General features: G+C 37.1%; 1 protein-coding gene across 1 annotated transcript; it reads right to left on the minus strand.

Annotated features, from left to right (window-relative positions):
- Positions 1-4,730: 4,730 nt before the first annotated feature.
- LOC137743664 (hexokinase-3) lies at positions 4,731-10,741 on the minus strand. Its single transcript, XM_068483593.2, has 9 exons — positions 10,053-10,741; positions 8,052-8,202; positions 7,766-7,948; positions 7,276-7,350; positions 6,642-6,797; positions 6,398-6,496; positions 6,169-6,296; positions 5,392-5,473; positions 4,731-5,315 (listed from the first exon to the last, which is right to left on the minus strand). The coding sequence occupies exons 1-9, from the start codon at positions 10,322-10,324 to the stop codon at positions 4,935-4,937; spliced, it is 1,527 nt and encodes a 508-aa protein (XP_068339694.1). The 5' UTR covers positions 10,325-10,741; the 3' UTR covers positions 4,731-4,934.
- Positions 10,742-26,388: the final 15,647 nt, after the last annotated feature.

Consider the following 26,388-nt stretch of genomic DNA (forward strand, 5'->3'; position numbering starts at 1 on the left):
AGTGAAAAACCAAATTTTTTTTTTCTTCTAGGCCTATTTACTTTGGCCCTTATGAAATCTTAAACCGTATTAATAGGAATTTGGTTCCCACTTTTTCTTTATTAGCCCAAATTAGTTTGGGCCTGGCTTCTGTCAACCCACCAACTCATTTGCTGCCCAGCAGCTATCAGATGGGCTTGCATCCTACTTCAACCTATAGTTTTGCGTTGTGACTTACTTTTTCCACTAGCTGGTTTGTTGCCTAACCAATTAAATAATAATTTATTTTCTTTTGGGGCTCAAGCTCCACATGTTTTAGGGCCGTTCCCTGTACTTTCATACAAAAGGTCCCGAAGCTACCCATTTTATTATATTTTTTTCAATTGTTTTATATATTTTGTCTTGTATATATGCGTTTGTTTGCAGGTGTTATAAACCTAAAGTTCACACTTTTAACTCGAACCTAAAGTTTCGAATAAAGTGCGTTAGAAACTTGGTGCTTCCAAAAACTCACTACTCATGTACAAACTTGAAGTTATCCATGATTAATCTACTAAAACAAACCATGTCTTAGAACCCCAAGTGTTCTAACTTTGATGCTTATGGATTTTTATTTCCCATAACATCAACCACAACATTGTTTCCTTAATTTAGCAAATTGTCAAACCGTAACAAGTTTGATTTCATTGATTTGGAGTTTCTTGCAGAAACTATTTTAGGTGGTACAAGATGTGAAACTCCACTTAACTACGAAAAAGTTGAAAAAATCCATTGAAGCCAATAATGGCTTGGAAGAGATGAATGACACCATAATCTTCATTTGAAGACTTATGCTTGAAGTATTACAAATGGAAGTACCTTACTAAAGAGAATTACATGACACTTTGACTCGCTCCATAGAACTTTCAATCATTAAAAATGATCTATTGCATGAAGCAACATCATTGAAACCTTTACGTCCATGAATGGGTACAATTTTGAATGAAGAATATTTTTCTCATCCTTAAGTTTACAAAATCCTCCGATCTAATTACTGCCATATGGCTCACTAAAAACCACAATAGTTCCGATGATGATATCCAATCAGGCACGCCCCTACTAGCTTGAAGTCACTCACTTTGCCTGAAGCAAAAGTGCTTCATGAAGCCTACTTTAAATTTTGAATGTGGCCTCCATGTACGAAACCCAAGTCCGCAAATAGTGGTAGAATCAAGACTTGCTAAGGAGTGGCATCATGGCCAGAAGCATGATTCCTTGGCACCTAAGGCCATCTTCAATCGAAGGGGCTATGTTTAGCCCCAGTCTAGATTATAGCTCTGTAATAAATTATTTTTTAATGAACAGTAAGTTTGTTCTTTAACTTTATTGGTTAATTGAATTAATGGAGTTTTAACGAAAAGTTCGCGGTACTGTTCACTTTAAACTACCATATTTATAAATGAATAATTCTCCATATTTCTTAACTTTATGTAATCCTAATAATTTTTCGGAATGCTATGTTTCTTTCGCTTCAAAAAGGATAAACAAAAAATTAATTTTTCAGATGGGAGTTTAAAGAATGTGAAGAATTGAAATAAAATGAGGTAAGATAGTATGGAAGGGTGAAAATGATGTGAAAAATGGTGTAGAAATTGACACACCCCGACCGAAATCAAGGCGTGCTGGCCATCACGTGAGGGTGACGTAGCCATGTGCATAGTGCGGAAGCAAATATAATAATAAGAGTACGAATAAATAAAAACCAAACTACCAAAAGCTAGTTAAAGTAACACACTAGAGTGAGACTAAAAGTGATAGACAAAATTCAGAGCACAGAAAGCCTAGGTGCAGTCCAGAAGAACGAATACTAATTACACAACACCCAAAAGTGATTCTACATTTGTGTTGTTCTGTCAGAACCACCGTCAAGTCCTCGTGAGCCACCAAAGCGCTTCTAACTAGAACCTGGATGGGCGCAAAACAGAAAGTGTGAGTAGGTAAAAACAAAGCTTTTCAAAATCATTTCATTCTCAAAAGTTCTAACCCCTTTCCGTAAACCTGTATAATTTCCCAGAAAATAGAATATATATATATATATATATATATATATATATATATATATATATATCGAAATCAGGCTAACAACATTCGTAAATATGCCATATCAAATATCTCAACATAAGATGTAAGTAACCCAGGTAATGTCAATCAATGCAAATGATATATCGGCCGGAGTCACCTAACGTGACCTGTACAGCTGAATCTAGAGCTCAAATCCACATCTCAACAACTATACCTGCACACGAGTCGAAACCACCTAAAGTGGTATGTACGACAGGCTGGGTGTAAATAAATACACTCAAGTGCTATGATCACGTGAAGGCTGTGCGAAGTATCGCAAGTCACCTACGAGTCGGAACCACCTAATGTGGTCTGTACGACAGGCTGGCACCTACCTTGGATTCAAGGTGAGCGTGTGGTGCAGGAGGTGAACGACACGTGAAGGTTGTGCCCTAACTCTGAGTGGAAGCACTAACACCAGGGTGCAGGTTTATGAGCTCTCAATGCATCTCACATAACCACTAATTCACAACCATAATCTATAAACTTACCTGGCACTTAACTGTGCGTCCGCAGCACCAATCATAAATATTTGCAACTACTAACTCATAATTAAATAGGCAGGCACTTTGCATGGCATTTTAAAACATATAAACATTCAATTTCATTTTCTGGGAAAATTCTCACGTATATAGGTATATATACGGAAAACCAAAAGCCCACTCACTGGTATATGAAAAGGTTGTAGCCCCCGAGCCTCGAGTGACTACGCTCGTCCTCAGGATAGGTCTCACCTATATGCGAAACAACTATATAAACGTCAATTTAATGCACATAACCAAAATCAGGTAATAACTTCTCATACAATGCTCAAATGGGGTGTTTGAATATACCAACGTGATCTACTCAAACTCACGAACATCCCCATAATTTTAAAATAATTTTCTAAGGTCTCACGCGCCCCCACGCGCCGACCAAGGCACGGCCAAACACACCGGCCATGCGCAGGCACGTGCCTGGCACACGGACGAAATCCCTAACGGTGTTAGGGAATATTCCGTCCAAAAGCAAGCATATTCCGTTAAAACTAACCTGACGCCGTTAACTGCCATTTGGAATATTCCGTCAAAGGTGACGGAATATTCGTCGTCTTCTCCGGTGATCCTCGTCGGAGTCGCCGCCGGCCGCCGTTTGCATCGCCGGAAACTAGGAAAATTTTCAAATCTTCATATCTTCTTCATTTCTCAACCAAATTCCATGAAATTTATACCAAAATGAAGCTTACAATGAGTAAAACAAAACCTTACCACTTTAAAGCCCCAAAAATGCCGGAATCTCGCCAGAGAAATCTCTCAAAATCTGACCAACCTTAGAACTTGTTATCCCGACGTCCAAAATCCTTCAAACTTGTTCCCTGATCTTCGTGAAAAAATTCTAAAGCGCCCTATAACCTCAAAACTCGATGAAACCTCCCCGATCACGAGTGCATGAACAATGCATGAAAACTGGGTTCTCGGGTTCTTGGGTTTTCGAGGGTTTCAAGTTCTAAAAATGGTATGGATGAACTCAGGAGCTTGCAAGGAGTTTGAATCTTACCTTCTAGACATCGATTCGTGCGTGAAAGGTTGGTTTTGAAGTTCGTCCGTACACTTGCAAGGGAAATGGAAGAAAAGCCGAGAGAAAGAAGAGAGAGGGAGTCACAGGGAAAAAGGGATGGGTGTGTGTGAGTGTGTGTGTGGTCCAAATGGCAGTCCACCAACCAAAACAAATCAAACACCCTACAACGCTAATTAACATTCAGGGGCAAAATCGTCTTTTCACACTAATGTCACAAATAATTCGGGACGGGCTGTCAAAGAAATGGCTTAGATATTTATAGGAAAAAATTAGACTTTTTAAATTTCATCTGAAAAAACAAAAAAAAAAAAAATTAAATCCAACAGCTAACTAACGTCAGCTAGCATGTGGGTTGCTGACAGTTGGGCCCAACTTTTCAGGCTAGCTAGCTAGCTAAGGATGCCCCGTCCAGTAGCCATATGGTTGGATTTTGACCCGGTGGGTCCCAAATTTGTTTCGCCCAACCCTCTATTGGAGATAGGTTTTGTGTCAAAAAGGGTCATATTTTGGCTTATAACCCTTTGGCTAGCCCGGTTGGAAATGGTCTAAGGCTCAAAAACTTCAAGAATAAGGAACAGTATTCCTGAACTTCAACACTATAGAATCTACTTTCGATTTGATGAAAGTGATAATTAGTGTGGCACTTGTCTATACCCCTATTATATTGTTGAGTACCATTTCCGTAGTCAATTTGTGAGACTAATTTTGCTAGCTAATTTTTGACATGTAATGACCATGTTGGCCGAACCCCTTAGTTAATTTTGGTTTACTTTGTGAGCAATTTCCTATGTTTCCGGATTCAAGTTTGGTATTTGTTTTAATTTTGAATAATGTTATGGATATTATCCTCGAATATTTGTTAATTGAATCATGGTTCTTGTACATATGTTGCCAAATTCAATTAAACATGTAATTAAGTATAAATGTGAGAAAGTTGTCCGTAAGAATGTGCTACTATGCACACTAACTTCATACCTAAACCACCCCACAAATTAATGTATATCCAAACAAGTCGTTTTTCAATCAAACTTTGCGCAGAATTTGTTCACAAACAAACTCAAGCATCACTTCCCTTGGTCCTGACATTTCTAGGCTTTGCAAGAACTACAATAATTTCCATTTCCATTTCCAGCATAAACATATACAAAATAATAAATAAAGAAAATATGGACAAACATTTCTTCTATACAAACATATATCAACTATGGAAAAAGAATTCTACATTTACAGAGGCTATATGAATATATATATATATATATATATATATATATATATATATATATATTATATATACATAATCATTGCAACTGTACGCTATCCACAGGGTAGGATGAATATGCAGCAGCCTGGAGGGCTGCTCCCATGGCTGATCCGTCTTCAGTAACCTTGAGTACGACATGCTGGGCAATATCTTCGCCTAAAATTTCCGTCAATGCTTCATGTAAGTACTCTCTAAACATTGTGTAGCCTGTATACAAACTCCCCTCCATCGCCACAACCGTTCTTCTCATTCTGTGATCGCTTCTACTTCTTCCACCGGTGATTCCACCACTCCCATCGCGACCAATTTTCTTCAAGATCCCTACAATACCAGCAGCTGCCAATCGAGCAGCCCTGCGAGTCACAACGTCACACACCTTGACTATGAGCTTTCGGACTTTTAGAGGGGCATCAGGAATCTGAAACGGCCAGATCACGAAACATACTATTAGAAACGAGAAAACCTCGATGGACCAAGAAATATGTCTTGTCTACCTCAAGGTTATCTCTTAAAATGCTTCCTACTTCCTCCAAGTCAGGAGTGTCATCCTCATGCATTGCAGCAATCAATGGTGTCCTGGAATTTACATAGCCAAAACAGATGAGATCGACAGTAATTACCAACAGGGATTGTTACACGAAACAAATGATAGATGAATATCCTTGAAACAGCAACTCTAATTTCTCATCACTGATGAAAAGAATACTGACAAAGGATAAAAAATAAAATAAAAAAGAAAAGAGAACCTACCGCCAATCCACTACCCTACCCCTGATGAAGAAGATTGATGTATTAAGTAAAATGACAGTAACCAAAAACTATTATAATTGTGAACTAGAAGCAAACAAATAAGGCGCATGTCCGATTATCACAAAATTATGCAAAGAAAACATCTACCAAAATATTTGCAGTTTATCCATAAATAATTGCTCAGGTTACGTTACTTATAGTGGCAGAATGATAGTAAGACAGCATGAAGGGAAAAAGAGATCATCCTGATCTTAACATTAAGTACAATTTTAACTGCTTTTGCGAACTTGAAAAATTTACATTAATTGACATTGCATGGTATTTTCACCGAGTTTTCAACGCATGATAACATTACCAAAACTTGCCCAACAATCACCACAATCAAACTGCTGTTAACAAACTGATTGCAACCACGGAAAACAAAATGGGAGGTAACAATGTTAACTATTTTTTTCTAATGGCAGTATGCAATTCAGCCAATAAAACGAAACTGTTATCAGCAAATGGCAGAGAAGGAATACCTCAAAATGAAAGGCATAGATAACTTGGAAGATATAGGCTCAAAAATATCCGACTCCTTTGACATTCTGACAATCACTCTTCTCACAACATCGCCCAGGTACATTCCCGATATCAATTTTTCAAAACCCTGAAATGTTTTTTTTTTGACAAAATGTGATTCTAGAACATCATATTTGGTTCAACAACTACACAATCAACCCATAAAACGAGAACGTAAATGAATCTTACCTGATCATTTGGATTAGGGCTATCAGCATCTAATTCAATATCGTACACAGTTCTTGGTAAATGAGAAGACCAAAAATTTCCCCATTCCATGTTGACAACCTAATAAAAAACAATTAAATATTATTTCTAAACAATGACTTCATGTGAACAGATGGTAATGAAGAAGGCACCATCTCATCAAGGTAAAAATAATAAAATATAAACATATGCATGTATATCTGAAGGGATACAAGAAAATGGATACCATGCCTCCAGATGCTGTAAGGAGCCCTTGAGACTTAATTATAGCATCTATCCTTTCCAAATAACAGGCATTAGTACCGGTTCCAATTATTACTGCAGCAACAGTGTCTGTATCGTGATAATGTCCAAGTGATAATGTTCCCACACTGTCATTGACCTGGTTAAGGAAAAGAACTATGTTCACAGATTTGACAACCAAAGTAGTAATCACAATCACACAAATTATTTAATGGGGCACATCCCCACAAAAGTTACATAATTGATAAAATACAAGGATTTTTTTTTTACAGAAACAAGTTACAGTGCAAAGAATATTGAATTAAGGATGCCACATCAGAAGCCGCTATCCTTTCATTTGATAGACCACTTAATAATTTTTGTTCAGTTTATTGCTTTTCCTATGCGTTAATTTATTGCAATGGTCAGCTAGCTCCCTACGTGATTTAGGGACTATGGCACATGTAGTTGAGAATTTGCCCATTCCGAATGTTCCACATTCTAAATAAAAAATAAAAAAAAATTCCATAATATTTTCCCTCTTAAAGATAAACCCCATGTTAGCACAAATTTAATCTAATAGAATATGCAAACTGAACTTAGCAATATTATTTAAAGATGAGAAACTGCATTCTTACAAGTGCTGCCACCCTCATATTCAGACCCTTCCTGGTCATTGCTTTCTCCAAGCATCCCGCAATCTCTCTTCCAACCTGACAAAACATTTTAAACCATATTTCAGGTGAGAAGCGGGAGCTCTTCCATGCATAATTTACTAAAGAACTTATTAAGAAAATTCCAGAATCATCAAATCTTCTTTACTACTTATCTTAGTTGATACAGTGGAAAATTATCAAGATGATTATTCTTTTTTTTTTTTCTTTTTTTTCTTTTTGGTCTTTGGCTTGGACCATGTCAAATCGGCTTTCTGAGGTCAGGTCATGCACAAATCAAAACTCAACCTAAAAACTGAACCTCAAACTGATTAAAATACTGCTCCATGTAGGACTTATTATGCATCAGCAATAAGAAATGTTTTTTTAAGCAACTATGCTCTTGCCTTCACAAAGTTCCCTATAATAGTTGAGTTTCCTTGAAGTACAATATACTGGACACCATGCAACTAACCATGTCTTCAATCGCAAACCCTTTTGTCCATTTTAATAAAGTGCCCGATGAAACAGAAATTTGTTTCACGGGAAAAGAGAACGTAAATCCAAGCTCCCTTCTTCTGTCCAGTGAAAGCTTAGAAACATCTCTCTCTCTTTCAACAAACTCCTTTAATGATGAAGCAATAAAATCAAATAGATCCTGCAGGAAATTGAAACACATCAGCTTCATGACAGCAGAACGTTGAAAGTTTTCAAGTATGTGCTAAACAGTTATAGAGATCTGAATGTACAAATTCAGTCACCTCGCTTGTCCCAGTCATCAAATCCTGAGGAATGGCTTGTCGACACACATCATGTTCCAAGGTAGAGGACCTTGTACCTCCAAGCTTAACCCGCAAGACCCTAAAGTTAGTACCGCCAAGATCTAGTGCATAATAAGTTCCTTTCTCACTCCTGACCCAAAAGATCAAAAAAGTAAAACTAATCAGTCTCATTTTCTTTTTTACAACAAACAATACTTTTAAAGAACTAAAAGAATATGCACATAAATAAACCAACAAACTGTCCAACCATACAGAAACTTTTAGCACTGTCAACAAGCTTAAAGGCAACCTACATCAGATCTAAGCTAAACAAAATCTTAAATGAAAACATCTTGCCAATTTGCATAATCAAAGAAGAATCTTACACCTTGAAACTCAAACGAAACCAAAGCCTATAAAGAAGTCCAAAATCAAACTGTATCTAACAAAAGCTCCACACCCATCCCACCATATTTTTTCAAAATTTCTTCTATTTGGTTATTCACACCACCCAAAATACAGCCATCACGCTAATCACACAAGACTTTCAACTTACTCTTCAAATGTAAATCTAACGCTTCTCGCCAAACAATGAAATGCATGTTTCCATTTCTTAAATAAACATTTGCAGTGATGCTAAAGCATGCTAATACGAAGTAGAAAATTCCACTCTGTTATTGTACACGTACCATCACCATTACAAAAATAAGATATTGGAACACTTTTTCAAATTATAGATTCAGAGGTAGTGGGGTCTTCTTATTCTGCAACTAGACATTGCATCAATCATTGCCAAACTGGATGGATAATTGATATGAACCTAAAAGCAGATAATGGTCCACATTTCTAAATAAATAATGACTTATCAACCATATTTATGTCTAAGCTTATGGCCAACAGTATTTAGAGATAAATGGCGCAATCAAGTCCTAGTTGCAAACTTTGATAGTGTCAATGAGGGACTTTAGCGTTCCGTGCAACTTAGGATAATTTTGTTAGGATGCACTACAAAAGTTAGAGAAAAAAAACCTAAAAAAGGCTAGATGCAAAAAATTAGAGGGAACTTTGAAATGACATTTGAAAGTCCTTTGTTTAGTGTTTTTGTACTGCATTTGCAGTGTTTTGTAGCAGTTGAGTAGTTCATGGTAGTGTTCTTGTAGTGCATATTTAACAATTGAGTCTAAGGTTAAATGAAATTTAAAATCCCTCATCCAAACATAACATAACTGAATGTGAAAGTACTGCGGAATAGATTTTGAGTTAATGCAAAATAAAAGAGGTCAAATACTTGTAGATAAACAATACATTGAATATTAACACCACACTCCGAAAGACTTTCACTCTACTCATATTGCTAAATTTTCAATTAACATACTTAGGCCCAGCACAGTACTGATTAAATTGATCAATCAGTGTCGAATGTTAAAACACCATGGAAGACTAGAATATTTTAGAAAAGAATGAAAATTGAATAATGTACAATCCTGCCAATTGAAGAACTTGAATAGCGGTTCAATCGAGAAGAAAGGCAGAATGAAGACCAACATCCAACAATTCCAAAATAGCACCTTGGCTAAGATATTTAAACGAGGGTAGAACTATTCGACGACACACATCAGATAGCAATACGAAATGCATACAAAAGTGGGGGAACGAAACTACAGTACCACAAGATAAGTTGAACAAGAACAATGACAGTAAGAGAATTGTAACAAAACAACAAATCATAAACCCACGTAAGCTTCAAACAAATACATCCCTAAATACCAAAACCAAAACATTAAAATAAAGCTACTTTCTTGCCCCAAATAATCAAACAAACGCAACCAAACATAAATGATAAACCCATTAAACTCCAATCAGAAAAAACCCCACCAACATAACCACCTAAATTTTCATCAAATCACAACATTACCATCTCAAATCACCAACAACCCAAAAACCCAGTTGATTAAACATCCCCATTGAAGAAATATCAAGCGGAGCATTCAAGACTATTACCCACTGGGTAGTTTATCCACAAAAGTGAGCAGCATTTTGAGTTTGGAGCCACCGTCAGAGGCCAAACCGGCGTGCATCTCCACCGCCATGGCGTCCACCACCTGCCTCAACCTCCCCACTGTGGTTTCACAGCTCTGCTCGAGGTCCTTCAAAACACCAACCACTCTGCTCCACTTCCTTCTGCTCCTTATCCTCCGACCCACCACCACCGTCGCCACCGCACACGCTGCCACCGCCACCCCAACCGCCAATCCGACCGCCACCTTCCCCATACCCCTGACTTATACACGCCCCCTGTCCCAATTCAAAATCGCACCGCCAAACGGCGTCGTCTCGTCGGCCTTCCAGTGAAACGACACCGTATCACCATGAACGCGGACCGGCTTATGTGGCGTATGGCTTTTGAGAGAGCTCTCTCCCTCTAGCACTCTCAATCCCCCCCCCCAACGGTCGAAAGTAGGGGTTCGGATGGTTACAACAGTTTGAGTTTATCGACGGAGAATGGTCGGAGTTTAATCTCCGGTGGGTTTTCCGGCGAGAATGGTCAGAAAAGTGGTGCGGATGAGCCCCTCGAGAAAAGGCGCTAGAGAGAGGGAGAGGTGGAGAGAGAGGGGCGTTGCGACTTGCGATTCGAAGCCAGTGCTGTTGCCTGTTGGAATGCGAATCGGTGGATACTTGTATGTAGTCTCTCCGAAATGACAAAACTGCCCTTGAGAATCATTTCGACGCCGGATTTGTCCCATTATCTGCGGCAATTTGTTAAACGTAGAAGATTATGAGGAGGTTAAAAAGGAAATTCAGCCACTTAGTACAACATTTTGTGATATTCATCTTTAATTATAACGGAAGAGTGTTAAGTTTGATTTTCTTCAAAAACGAATTTGAATCACATTATTACGAATTTGGTATGATTTTTGCTCGTGGGATAATAATTTGTTTGATTTTGGTTTATACTTCCAACCAACAAATGTCTTAGTCCATATTAATTGTATTCCATTACATGCACCATCGAATTTGACAAATATGATTAATTATTTCTTTGTTGTCATTAATATGTAACAAAATGGAACAACAAGAATTACTATTTGATATACACATAAAACCGATAACAAAAAACTAATTAATAACAACTCAACCATAATTCACAATGAATAAATATTTTGATAAAGAAATAATTTTTACTCTTATTCAACCAACAGTTTGAAATATACAAAAGTATTCCAAAATTAACTTTGGCTGCAAAAGCCGACCTTGTGTCTTTTGCGATGGAAAAAAAACAAATGTTTGAAAATTACTTCTCGAAACTCGAATGGAATCGCCCATATGCCACTCTAGGAACACCAAATAGTATACCAACTAAGTTCTTGTTTTTTCGACCCAAAAAAAAAAAAAAACACTAAGTTCTTGTTTAATGATGAGGGTTGGAGAGGATCAATTTACCACAAGAAAAACAAAATGGGTAAAACCGGAACAAAAAGTTGTGTATGGAAGGGTTTTGGCCCCTCTTTCCAATCAAATATTTATTTATTTTAAAACAACGGTGGATTTTTATTTTTATTTTATTTTTTTTGTGTGCGTGTGTGTGGTGGGGGGGCGTGGGTATGTTGGCAGTGCCATACTGGATGACAGCTGCGTGCTGAAAGGAGGAAACAGCGGCGGTAGCTGAGTATGCGCCGCCGTACAATTGCCAGCTGGCTCCCGCTAAGACACAGCTATCCTCACTGTAAAGCCACCACCTCAGAACAAGAACAAGTACTTCCTCACCGTTTTCCCCATAACGTCCAATATATATTTTTATATTTGAAAGATTACAATATTTTACAGCTTGCATGGAAGACACATTTTGTATTGACTGACAGTCTAACAGTGTCACGTTTTTAATTAAAATAATAGTACAGTATGTACTATGTGAAATGGGATTTGGATCCTCTCCGAATCCCTTACCTGGGGATCCCGGAGATCAAGGTACAAGAATCGTTCATTAAAGATCGTGCGGCCACAGTTAAATACTTTTTATATTTTTAAAAGTAAAATAATCTCGTTTTGCGTAAAAAAATATTTAATTATGATCGCACGATCTTTGATGAACAATCCTTGTATCTTGATCCCCGGGGCTCCCCAGGGAGGGGATCCGAAGAGGATCCAAATCCTGTGAAATGGACCGCGTTCACTTGTTCCAAAATTTAGGTAAACATTAGTTTCTTCGAAGTGGGAACATAATGTTAATGTACTATAACATTTACTCTTAAAAGTCCCTTGTTCAGCGTGTACGTAGAACTTCATGCTAGTCCTCTCATTTGATTGTGCTCAATGAATTGATTTTTTATCGAGTACTTACACACTTGTCTCATTGTAAGTCCATGCAAACAGGAGGTGTTAACGTTAAACCAATTGAGTAGATGTGGCAACATTTTGGACAAGTAGAGTGCTTACAAAAGGAAAAGGATTCTCGCCTGATCCTTTACCTAAGGATTCAGGAATTCCCGTAATCATGTATGTTTATTGTACATCGTACGGTCTGTTTTGGTTAGGTACTATTTATATTTAATTTAAATTTTAAATTTTAAAATAATTTTTAACCGTACGATATATAATGGATCCTTCCTAATCCCCAGGAAAAAGATCCAAAACACCCTACATGACATGGATCTGGAGATAGTTGTAGTTGTGGCACAATACATGCAATCCAGCATATTAGTCTACTAAATTATAGACTTTCTATGTGGCAAATTCTCATCCATATACACACACACACACACACACACTAGCCTTTATACACACGCATGCAAAATATATTTTTTTAATCACGACATGCTATGCGCAACTTATACGTTTTAAATGTATTTATATGCGTAATTTGACAAAAAGAAAGTCAAATATTTGAAGTAAATGAATAATTGATGAGTCAATATTTTACTATATATTTTACCTTATTTTTAGTATTAATTTATTGGTTATTTTGGTAGAATTTTGATACTTTGATTTATATTCTTAATGTAAGACATTCGACTTCCTCTTGAGCAAAAAGGGATCAAACGGATGAATCTTTGAGTGATACCAATTGGAGGACACTCGTGAGTTGTTCAAGATGATTGTATCAGAATTCCAGATTTATCTACGAAGTCGTTTGACCGTGGAAATGAAATAAAGACCCAACGCGTAGCTTTCCTAAATTGACATTTTTAGACGTTTTGGGTATTTTGGAGGTCAAGATGACATATTTTGATGAAGATTCCTTTTGAGGATTTGTAGGTGACGACTTCAGCTTTCAAAAGAGACCCTTTAGGACCAAATCAGAGTTGATTTGGTCAGTCAAAAGTTTGATTTTCTGAGAAGTCCGGATTTCAGTTTAAATAGGAAACCTTTTATTTTCTGTTTTATTATTTTATTATGTCTCCTAGTTTTATTCTAAGACCCTTTAGAGTTTTATTTTGTAGTAGTATAAATAAGATATTCAGTCATTAGGGTTAACGAGGAGAAAATAGGGGGAGAAAACGCATGCACACTTTAGTGAGCTTTTGGATTCAAGTTTATTTTCAAGGTGTTTTCTATCCTTATTTTTAATAATATTTCGTTGTATGATTGCTAGTAACTAAATTCCGTTTGCTAGGGTGAGGTCACAAGCCTTAACAAGAATATGTAGTTTCTTTTCAATTTGCTTATAATATTATGCATGCAGGTTTGAATTATTAATCACTGATTTAAACTATCTATTTGTCTTAATGCTTAGCTAACATTAGGATCTTTAGAAAAGTAATTTGATGCAATTTTGGTCAGAGATCGGTTCCTGAAATTGACGAAGGCTTCTTGTGATTAATATGTGCAAGTTCACTTAGGATGAATACCACATCTTAAGGGTTGTATGATTTTTCAAAAGGTTTCACAAAACTTAATGAGTTGTGCATGTTTAGATTTGATCTGAATACCATAGACGGATTGCATGTTTGATATACGCTCTATGTTGGGGTCCAAGTAGGCATATATTAAGAAAACCTAACCTTCAAAATATGCATATGTAATTCATAAGTAATTGGAAGAACTACATAGGATTGTTAAAGTGACGGCGGAACCCTAGGTTTTCACAATTTAATTTTCAAAAATTGTTTTCTTTTAGTTTATTTTATTTTGTCACTTTATTTAATTATTTTCTATTAAATTCGTTTTTATTATTTGAAATCACAAAATCACCTTTTTCCAAAACTTTGTTTTAAGTAATTAATTAAGATTTGATTTGATGCAAACTATTCATTCAATTCCTGAGGAGAACGACCTTACTAGAATCAACTATATTACAATTACCTTGTACTCTTGCAAGTATTTAAAGCGTTTTTATTCCTACTTTTGCAGGTGGTAAAATCCCTATCAATAATTTTAGATCATGTTAGAAGAAACTCCCTCATAAACCAATTAAAATAACTGAATTCACATAATAAAATTGGTTTCTATAGAATTTACATTCATAATAGAGAAAATAATATTTAATAAACAATTGATTGAATCACATTATTGTTAGTCCATTGTAAGGCTAAGCCCACCTTCCTCCCCCTTAGTGTAAATAACATCGTTTGTTAAAAAAAATTAATCATTTGACAACTAATTGAATCATATTATTATGCGCATGCGAGAGACTTTTTTTATAACTGACACTATGTGTCACATCTCGACCTGGGCCACGTGACGGCCAGCACGCCTTAATTTAGGTTGGGGTGTGTCACTACGCACCTCTTAAGTATTTAAAATTTGAGAAATAATATTTAATAAATAACCGTGTGCAAAAGGTATTTTTTGAATCACAGCGTGCTACGTGCGACTTAGACATTTTAAATGTATTTATATGCGTGAATTGCTTCAATATTTTTTTATTTCATTATTTTCTTTTTTTTTTATCACCAGCTCTACGTGCCTCTCAAGATGTTTTGAACACAACATTCATGATTTTTCGTATTTTTTATTATATTTTTTCTTCCCCATAACATGGATATCAACTTTGTCATTTGTTTATTCGTTTCTCTGTTCCCTTTCACTTTTTTACTCTTTTCTCTCTCCTCATTTATATTTATATTATATTTTATGATCACCAAATTATCAATTTATCCTTGCATGATTTGATATATTATTTTAGGTAGGTTTTGAATTTTTTTTGACTAAGGGGCAGTTTGGTCCAATTCTTTTTGATGAAGCGAGTGACACCAAAATTTTTGTCGCATGCATGACCCCAAATTTCACTGTTCATCGCATTGGTCTTTATATATATATATATATATATAATTAATTAATTTTTACTTACTCCCTACATCTTGTAGCCGTCATATAGACCTATTTAGGCAGCATGCAATACATGCAGTATGGTTCTCCTGGGGCAGCAAAGAGAAGGAGAGATAGCTAGGGTTTGATGTGTGGAGATTGCTAGTTGGTTTGTCTGGCAAGAGTTTTCTTTATTGAGATGAATGGTTTGTGTAATTTGTTAAAAAAAAATTATTTTTTGATAAAGGAAAACATGAGTTATTGTGATTTTTGATCTATTTTCAAATCTTTTTCTATTTCAATTTAAGCATGTTGAATTTGTTGAAATGCGTTCAAAATTATTATATATAAGGTACACGGGAACACTAAAGCGCAAAATGGACAATATAATGGCCACCTGGTGAGCTGCATATTATATATGAATGATAACCAACCGGTGAAGGGAAGATGTGATGTAGAAGTATGTAGCTAAAGCTTTGATATTGGTATCATATTTTATAGTGTATGAAGATGGCAGGCTTGACTAACATATAATATTTTTTACTTACTGAGTGACGATGGTTGCTACTCACCCTTCACCTTTTTAGTTTATATATGAGTTATTTGACAACACAATGACAAGAGTAATAGAGGTTTTGTTAGATGGAGAATTTGAGTGTTTTATTTATTTTGTAACTTGTAAGGTTTCGAGAGTTATTTGTAAAACGGCCAGGCCTCCCCCTCTATATCTCTTCAATCTCTTTCACTATCCTCGTCCAGTAGATCCATAGCACAAAATTGTGCCAGTCCAATTCAAAGTTAGAGCAGTCGGCAAATTGGACGGGAATTCGCCCAACATCGTCGCAGTTCATCATCTCCTAACTTACCAATTAAACTTTTAACTACAATGTGTTAAATATCAATATCTTAAGGCTGAAAAACATTTTCGATTTTGTTTTTTCACCTTTTCAATTTAAGAATGTGTTCAACAATACTGCACAATCGTATATGTCAAAAGAAAATAAATACATAAAATATAATATTTCAACATTTTATATAGATGGACCAAATGCATCGACGCCAATATTATCTAAATTTGACAACTTGTAGCTCAAGAGATGTGAGGTTTTATCTTAAAAAAATCATCAATGTAATTATGAATGGAACTATGTACTTAGAAGTTGTAAATTATTTTGTTAAAAACTCTAGATGTGAATTTACAGCACGCCACTCATGTCACATCCCCGCCCGGGGCGGATCACTTCCCGGGCCCGCTCCACCACCGTAGCAAGATATTATTCGCTTTGGGCTTACCATTCCCTCACGGTTTTGTTTTTGGGAACACACAAGCAACTTCCCAGTGGGTCACCCATCATGGGATTGCTCTAGCCCCCTTCTCGTTTAACTTCGGAGTTCCTACGGAACCCGAAACTAGTGAGCTCCCAAAAGGCCTCGTGCTAAGTAGGAATGAGAATATACATATAAAGATCACTCCCCTGGGTGATGTGGGATGTCACAATCCACCCCCCTTAGGGGCCCGACGTCATCGTCGGCACACCACGACCAGGGTTAGGCTCTGATACCAATTGTCACATCCTGCCCCGAGGCGGATCACTTCCCGGGCCCGCTTCACCACCGTAGCACGATATTGTCCGCTTTGGACTTACCATTCCCTCATGGTTTTGTTTTTGGGAACTCATGAGCAACTTCCCAGTGGGTCACCCATCATGGGATTGCTTTAGCACTCTTCTCGCTTAACTTCGGAGTTCCTACGAAACCCGAAGCCAGTGAGCTCCCAAAAGGCCTCGTGCCAGGTAGAGATGAGAATATACTTTTAAGGATCACTCCCATGGGCGATGTGGGATGTCACAATCCACCCCCTTAGGGGCCCGACGTCCTCGTCGGCACACACACGACCAGGGTTAGGCTCTGATACCAAATTGTCACATCCTGGCCCGGGGCGGATCACTTCCCTAGCCCGCTCCACCACCGTAGCATGATATTATCCGCTTTGGGCTTACCATTCCCTCATGGTTTTGTTTTTGGGAACTCACGAGTAACTTCCCAGTGGGTCACCGATCATGGGATTGCTCTAGCCCCCTTCTCGCTTAACTTCGGAGTTCCTACGGAACCCGAAGCTAGTGAACTCCCAAAAAGCCTCGTGCTAAGTAGGAATAGGAATATACATATAAGGATCACTCCCCTGGTCCATCCCGGCCCGGGGCGGATCACTTCCCGGGCTCGCTCCACCACCGTAGCACGATATGTCCGCTTTGGGCTTACCATTCCCTCACGGTTTTGTTTTTGGGAACTCACGAGCAACTTCCCAGTGGGTCACCCATCATGGGATTGCTCTAGCCCCCTTCTCGCTTAACTTCGGAGTTCCTACTGAACCCGAAACTAGTGAGCTTCCAAAAGGCCTCGTGCTAAGTAAGAATGAGAATATGCATATAAGGATCACTCCCCTGGGCGATGTGAGATGTCACAATCCACCCCCCTTAGGGGCCCGACGTTCTCGTCGGCACACCACGACCAGGGTTAGGCTCTGATACTAATTGTGACATCCCGGCCCGAGGTGGATCACTTCCCGAGCCCACTCTACCACCGTAGCACAATATTGTCCGCTTTGGGCTTACTATTTCCTCACGGTTTTGTTTGTGGGAACTCAGGAGCAACTTCCCAGTGGGTCACCCATCATGGGATTGCTCTAGTCCTCTTCTCGCTTAACTTCGGAGTTCCTACGGAACCCGAAGCCAGTGAGCTCCCAAAATGCCTCGTGCTAGGTAGAGATGAGAATATACTTTTAAGGATCACTTCCCTGGATGATGTGGGATGTCACAATCCACCCCCCCCTTAGGGGCCCGACGTCCTCGTCGGCACACACGCGACCAGGGTTAGACTCTGATACCAAATTGTCACATCTCGGCCTGGGGCGGATCACTTCCCGGGCCCGCTCCACCACCGTAGCACGATATTATCCGCTTTGGGCTTACCATTCCCTCACGGTTTTGTTTTTGGGAACTCACGAGCAACTTCCCAGTGGGTCACCCATCATGGGATTGCTCTAGCCCCCTTCTCGCTTAACTTCGGAGTTCCTACGGAACCCGAAGCCAGTGAGCTCCCAAAAGGCCTCGTGCTAGGTAAGGATGAGAATATACATTTAAAGATCACTCCCCTGGGTGATGTGGGATGTCACAACTCATGTAAGACCAGGTCTTTAGTGGGCCACATTGAAAAAAAAAAAAAATCTACACTGAGTCAGAAAACACGAGCACATGAATACTATGCGCTTAGAAGATACTCATTAATAAGGGTCCAATCAAAGTAAATATTTGGGCTGATATAAAACCCGTTCTTATACCATGTCAATGTGTCAGAGACAAGTTAAATTGTCAAATATTAATATTATCTATAACTTGGTCATACATAACGTAAAATGTGTATGATTATATTTTAAAATATATCTAGTAATAATGAATCGAACTATATAATTATAAATTGTAAAACCATTTCCATCACAACATAGAGATCATCAATAATCCAAAACTCAATGTTTTCTGTGGTTAAACAATTTGACAACTGAAGTCATGAGTTATGAGGTAAGAAAGCAGTAAGAATCTTCCGCATCCTTCTCCTCTCTCCCCTTGCAAATTTAAATTTACTTAATTATTGTTAGATTCCAAATCATAGTCATAGTCTCATATATAGATATATCATATATTTGTCGTCCAACACTGCTCTCATTTCTTTATCAAACTTTGACCTTTATTTGACCAATGAAAACCCTCACATGCCAACTCTCTCTGAAATTTGGAATTTAGCAACGTTTCTGATTCTCATTGGGCAACCAGGACGCGTCGCTTACTTTCATAGCGTGCATGCTTCTCTTTTTTTTATTTATTTTTTCATTTTTTATAATTATTAAATCAAATTGTGAATGAAGTGAAATATGAACTGCCATTTAGAATGATATAATTCTACATTTTTATCTTTGGGATTTGAAATCGATATGGGTGTTCTTTGAATTTGTCAATCATCAATCATTTTACTCATTTTGTGATAATTTACATTAAATAAAAATAAAATGACCAAAATATCCTCGATTTTGTCAAATCATTTTGGCCATTGTTTATTAAATTGATGGTATTTTTGTCGTTTTAGCCTCGTTTAACAGAATTTTTCACGGATGACCAAAATGATTGATAATAGACAAACTCAGGAACTACTTGTATTGATTTCAAATCTCATAGACCAAAGTGAGGAGATATGTCAATTTCAGGGATCATTTTGGCTAAAAAGACATATGAACTTGATAATCATAAACTTTCTTGTTCGGTGGTAGAGATAGAGATTGTTCTAGTATGTTTTGGAGAATTTTATATAGCGGAGTTTTGACTGTTAAGATTTATTAGCTAATGATCCAAAATTAAGATTTATTAGTAAAATGTTCTGATATGTATACCAGAATACGAAAAAAGTTTTAGATAAAAACTTTCTTCTTAAATCCATGAGGTTAAAAGGAAGTCAATCACGTATATGAGAACAACTTGTATTTGCTGGAAACATATTCACTACAATGTGACATTTGAGTCAAATAATATAGTTTATTATGTTACGCTACATAAACTCTTTCCTTATAAGCCATTCTTCACATATACTCTTGACATTGGTCATGTGTCAGTTGCATTAAGACATGCACGCCATCAATAGTGCCGAGTGGGCTTATCATGAATTCCATACAGTGCATGCCGACTTGCGTAAACCGAAATAATAATGTCATTCGAGTCTGACAAAAGAAAAGGAGAAACCCACACCCTCCCACGTCCATTCTACTACTTGGAAGTTGGAACTAATCCTCGAGAGCTTTAAAACCTACCCAATTTTGCAGCTATATATATTTGTTACATTTAATAAAGGATAAACTTAGCGGTCACGTGATATTTAAATGAGAAATTAAACCATTCGACATAAGTACGAGGAGAGTTAATGAGATTAAAATTCAAGCTCTGAAGGTTAAGTTTGAATTGTTTCGTGATTAATTTTGATGGGTTGTATGTGACATCTCACATCGCTTGATCCTTATATGTATATTCTCATCCCTACTTAGCACGAGGCATTTTGAGAGCTCACTGGCTTCGGATTTCGTAGGAGCTCCGAAGTTAAGCGAGAAGGGGGCTAGAGCAATCCCATGATCGGTGACCCACTGGGAAGTTGCTCGTGAGTTCCCAAAAAGCCTCGTGCTAAGTAAAGATGGAAATATACATATAAGGATGATTCCCTTGGGCGATGTGGGATGTCACATTGTAAGTAGTGGATTGTCTGCGCGTTTAAGGTATTCTTTTTAGGGTTTGGTTTGGAATTGCGGTGTTTAAAAAAAAAACAGTTTATTAAAAAATCTTAAGCATTAAATATATTTGGTAAAACAAAACAAAAAAAGTGATTTAAAAAAAAAAAACTGTTGTTAATGAAAGTATAAAATTATAGAAAAACAGAAATATGGTCTTCTAAAAATATTGTATTTTTTTTTTGTTCAAAGCATAGTAATCAAAATGTTTATTTAATGAACTTTTCAAATGACAAGTATACCCCACATGTTTTACAAAATTACAATCTTTACCTTTACATTATTGTCTTTTGACAGTTATTATATCACATTAAATATTATATCATTTTTAGTTATTTAACATATTCAAAGTAATTTGTATAAAAGTTTATCAAACATTTAAACACTATTTGTTTTTTTTATTAAAAGCACTTTTACAAAAATAAAAAATAAAAAAATTTACCAAACATTTAACAACTTTATTTTATAACTGTTTATTCTCACAGCACAACACAAATATATATATATTTTTTTTAAACACAATAATACTAAACTAGCCATTAACTCACCACGTTCTTAGTACAACTACAAATGTGCATCGGACCCCCAAGAGGACCGAACTCATTTCCGTCCGGAACACGGAGGCGGAGCAACACCGCCAGCTCAAAGACAACGTTTTTCTTGTGCATATTTGTTGCATAGAGCTGGCTATATGCAAATAGCTAGGCAGGATATAATATACAAGCTATAGTCAGAAGAATTCAGCCAGGCTGTAGCACGGGCCAGCCCTTGTCGTAGGTCTGCCATGGGTTCAAATACTTGACTTTATTTATTGGCCACCTTTTTAGTAGAGGTGAAAATCCATGAACGAATTAAAAATCAAAAGTGGGGTAGCTGGAACAATTTTTTTCCCTTAAAAAAATTACATATAAAAATACAATAAATAATTAACACTGAAAACCTTATGGCTGTTGTATAGAAGATTTAACTGATGAGGTATTTTGACACAAGATATGTTAATAAAGGGATAATACTTGCTTCCCGCATGTGGGGATACACATATTCCTCATTTGCAAATAATGTATCTTGATCGGATAAATCAACGATTGGAACCGTCAAATTTCTTAATCTTCATTCAAAGACCACTCCTACAAAAAAGACATTTGAATTAGAGATTGTTTTATCAACTAAGCCTATCAAATAATAAACGTTTTATTATGAAAATGTTATTGGATATCTATATCGTTAATTTCTTGTATACATTTGAATGACTATTATTTTTGTAAGGATAATTTTAAGATAAAAATTAAAAAATTCAACGATTTATTTGATCACGATACATCATTGGATACGAAAAATATGTGCATATCCTCATGAGCAAGTACTATCTTTAGTAGAGTCTGAGAAAGGTCCAAGGTGACGACTCATGATTTAGGTTGTCATAATTATGATGGAAACATGAAAGTGAGGTGTAAAAAAATAATGCACTAACAAAAGGCAAGAAATTGGATTTCATTGGAGATATTTACTAAGATTTGGTTTTTGGAGCATCTCTGACTTGTGCATGGCCAATCAGATACGAGTAATATGGCAAACAGTGACGTATAATCGATGACGAACCTACCTGACATGCCCTCATTTAGACATAAACTCATTTAATTACTTTTTTCCTTTGTTGTTAGGTACAAATTAACAAAAGCAAACAACAAATAAATTAGTAAAAGTTAGATTTTCGCACTTTATGTTTAACATTAAACGCTAATGTTAGAGAGATTAAATTTATAGATTAGATTTTGTAAATTAAATAATATAGAAGTTGATGATTGGATTATTACTTAATCGTTGATAAACGTACTTACTTCTATTGGTGACATCTCATTTAGTTTGCTTATTTAGTCCACAAATTTAGTATTCCTAATATTACTCTAAACATAATTAAGTTAGGTGTGTAGAGGACAAAAATAGTGTGTAATTATCATTTTTTAGAAACTATTTGTTAGTGTTACTAGAAGTTTTAGTGGATAGATTGTTAGGTTTCTACCTATGTGTTCTGGGTTTGAAACTCTCTTTCCCCTAAATTATTGTACTAGTTTCAAACTCTTCTCCCTTCCCCTAATAACAGTAAAATTATAAAAGAAAAAAAAAAAATAAATAAAAGAGAAGTTTTAGTATGCTTTATGCATACAACCATCACGTGGTGGTCCAATGGTTGATAATAAATTTATAGCCCGTATTTCATACGACACACCCTGAGTTTGATTCATAACACTCGTGAATCGCACAATGGTGACTAAGAGAGACTGTAATGCCTTTGTGAGTCTTTCTGGACCTCAAAAAAGTGACTATCGTGACAAAATCACCGGCTAGTCTTTTTTTTTCTTTTTTCAAAAAGAAAGGAGAATGCTTTGTGCATACAGTTTCCTCGTAATTATCCTTCTATAGACTATGTAGTAGATGGTCGGCTATTGAAAAAGGGAGTTGGGTTGGGTAAATAAATATAAACCTCTCAAAACACCACTTAATTCTTTAACCTAAATAGTAAATAATGACCCACCAAGTTTAACCAACAAAAACGACCCCACCTCATGTCTAAGTCATCACTCTCGAATACCTAATTAAGAATTCTTATATGCCAAACGTGCCATTCAACTTGAAGCACAAACATAGGATATTCTTTCAAATTGCAAATTTTATATGCTAACGTTATAGAGTGGGGTTGGAGTTTAAAATTTAAATACCACCTTCTTCAAAGTTTATATCTAATATATCATGTTTTGAGTTTAGGTATTTATGGTAAAGGTCAACCAGCTAACCAATAATTAATAAAGTTTAGTTTTATTATATATCTGCCACTCAAAACAATTACAAACAACTCACGAGATGCTTCCAACTGTCACCGTCACCGTCACCGCCACCGCCACCTCTGGTGTACCATCAACATCGAACAACTTTGACGGACCATCACCACCACCAACTCCGAGGGACCATTAGCACTAACCAACTTCGGACGAACACCACTGGTAGAACAATTTTTCTAAATTTCAATTTCCAAACAGAAATCGGCTACATTTCGTTAAGAATACATTATTCTGAACTATTATATTAATATTAAGAGAAATAAATTAAAAAAAATTAAAAAAAGGGAAAACCGGCTTGAAGTCAAGAATTTAATCCGACTACACCATCGTTAGATTTTTTTGAACTATTATATTAATATTAAAGGAAAAGTATAGAAAAATAAATACAAAAAGTTGGTGAACAACCAACCGACCAAAAGTGCACATTAGTATGTGGGAAACTATGCAGATATTAATGTCCCAAATGGCTTTCCGAAATTCCAGTTGTCTTGTTTACATCATTTCATTGTATCATTTCGTTTTCTTGTCCAACCTTCTCCTTCCCTTCATATTCATATATACAAATAATATCAAATTAACCGTCCGGTCATAATTGTAGTGGTACTAGTTTTTTCCAAAACTTAACTATTATAAAATTTATTAAACTTTTTATTACATCTAAATTTAACCGTTAATTTTTTGTAGCTCTCAATGGTAGCCGCTAACGTCACTTTCAACTCCACCTATGAGTAGAGTTGTGCACGAAATATGGGGCTCGCCTGGTCTTTTTTTTTTTTTTTTTTTTTTTAAATTCCACCTAATTTCATTTGTGGCCGGTGCATTTTCTACCGACCCAACCCAAAGTCTTTCAAGCAACTCCACCCCTTTCTAATTCCCTGGGAGATGGTGAATTTATTCCCCTCCCCTCAAAAACACACCTCTAGCCCTCCTAAGTCCACTAGGCTTTAGGGGAGCCCAATTTCTCTTCCAAGCAATTACCGACTGGTCCAGTCTAAATGACACAAGGCTGACGTCAGTCATTATCTGAAGAAAAAAAAAGTACGCCAAGCGTGTGAAAAACACATTCTCGACAACCTGCACTGCATGGGTCCTGCATGCCAACGCACTAATGGAGTCTGGATGGGGACGACATGGCTTGTTCTAGGCCGTTGGCTTTCCAACGGATGTTTTTTCTGGGCGGTTGGATTTTTTAGATCCCCTCCTCCCCCAAAACTCCTCCTTTTTTAAAAGGGGAATTGACTTGGGTGGATTGAATTGACTATTGCCCAACGGTTATTTTTTCTGTCAGATTTTTTAGGGAATTGCTTTTTTAGATTGCTTCCACCCATTTCAAATTCCCTAGGGGATAGGAAAACACACTCGAGTGGCCACGCATGTGACAATCCGTTCCAAATTTTACGTTTTTATTTTATTTTAAAAGCGTGAATTTACGAAATTGCCCTAGAGGCAAGGACTTTGACTTCCGTTGACCATTGACTTGAGAGATGTGAGACTTATTCTTTTAGCATATCCTCGTAGTACTCGTTGGTACGAACGTATAGGCGAAAGCCGTTTGCGAGTCCGGATTATAACGGTATAGTTACGGACGTTCGAAATTGGTTATTCAAGGTTTAGTGTTAATTAAATTAAATCCCCACTTTGTGGGGTGAAGCCAAAATCAGAAATGAGGAAAGAAAGAAAAGAAAAGAAAAGAAAAAAAAAAAAAAAAAAAAGAGAAGGGAAGTGGCTTTCCCGTCCACCCACACCCACCACAAGTTCCCATTTTCCAAGGCTGATTCCGGCCAACTCCGTTGGATTTTTTCGATGCCACCACCACCATCTTGAAGCTCTCATTCCCCTCTACAAAACCCAACCAAGAACCACCTTGATTAACCATGGGATGTGGCGGTTTGAGGCCACGAAAGTTGACGAAAATCAATAGTGCTCCGGCCACCCTTTTCGATTTTCCGGCAAATCGGCAAAGCGATGGCCGATGCCACCACTTGGGCTTTGTAGCCCATCATCCCAGGAGCAAAACCCAACCAACCTTGACCCCCTTGGACCACCGTAGATGACGAATCGACGTTAGGAAGTTTTAGGCACCCGCCGGCTTTGTGAGCAAAATTGACCATCTTCCGTCCACTTTTGGACTTCGTGTCAGGTACGAAAGTTGCTCCAATCACTGAGATATTCATTTCTGTGAAGTTTGAGAATTTTTGGAAATAGTTGGATTTTCCGGCGAGTCGGGGCGGCGGACCGCCACCCGCGGTGGCGCGTGCGGCGGCGAGTGGCCAGTGGGCCGCCAATGCTATTTTTAGGCTATTTCAAATGTCTTGAATTCAGTTTTGTTATTTGAATGACATAGGTTGATCGTTGGAACCTAAATTCGTTACGATATGTTGCTTGATGAAAATGTGAATCGACGATCCGACCGTTGGATCGTCACCAAACTTGGATACATTATAATATGTAATATTTAAAGATCATAGGAATTTATGAATCGGGAATCCGATGTACGGATCTTCCCGAATTGAATTTGTAAGTTAGTAAAATAAATGTTCACGTCCACTTGGTTTTGGGCAAATGGCGGAGATCCAACCGTTGGATCGTAATGAAATTTTAATATGTTATTCTAGAAACATATTTTGGATCGTTTGGAGTTGTAGATTGGAAATCTGATATGCGGATCTTCCAAATTGAGCTATACAGGGTTGTAGACCCTACCGTCGATCTTTGATCGACAGTTGACTTTTGGTCAATGGGTCTTAAATTATTCTTGAAGGTCCTTGAGGATATGTTTTATGTAAATTATGTATTCTATCGGTAAAAACTTTGAGACGTGATTTGATAATTGGTCACAGGCGACGATAGATCGTGATGTCTCGATGTGCGTGCAAGATAATCATAGCGTGGACTCCAGGTGAGTGGGCCTTTTTCTTTCATAGGCATATAA

Source organism: Pyrus communis, chromosome 11 (genome assembly GCF_041283825.1).
Source record: "Pyrus communis isolate YQ-2024b chromosome 11, ASM4128382v1, whole genome shotgun sequence".
Lineage (NCBI taxonomy): Eukaryota > Viridiplantae > Streptophyta > Magnoliopsida > Rosales > Rosaceae > Pyrus > Pyrus communis.

Bases quoted from the DNA above. Each gene is read 5' to 3' on its own strand.
- LOC137743664 (XM_068483593.2), bottom strand. From the start codon at position 10,324: ATGGGGAAGGTGGCGGTCGGATTGGCGGTTGGGGTGGCGGTGGCAGCG. The intron at 8,203-10,052 runs GTAATAGTCTTG...CTTTTGGGTCAG, and splicing joins GTGGATAAACTACCCAGTGG to GAGTGAGAAAGGAACTTATT. The intron at 5,316-5,391 runs GTAGACAAGACA...TGGCCGTTTCAG, and splicing joins TTTTAAGAGATAACCTTGAG to ATTCCTGATGCCCCTCTAAA.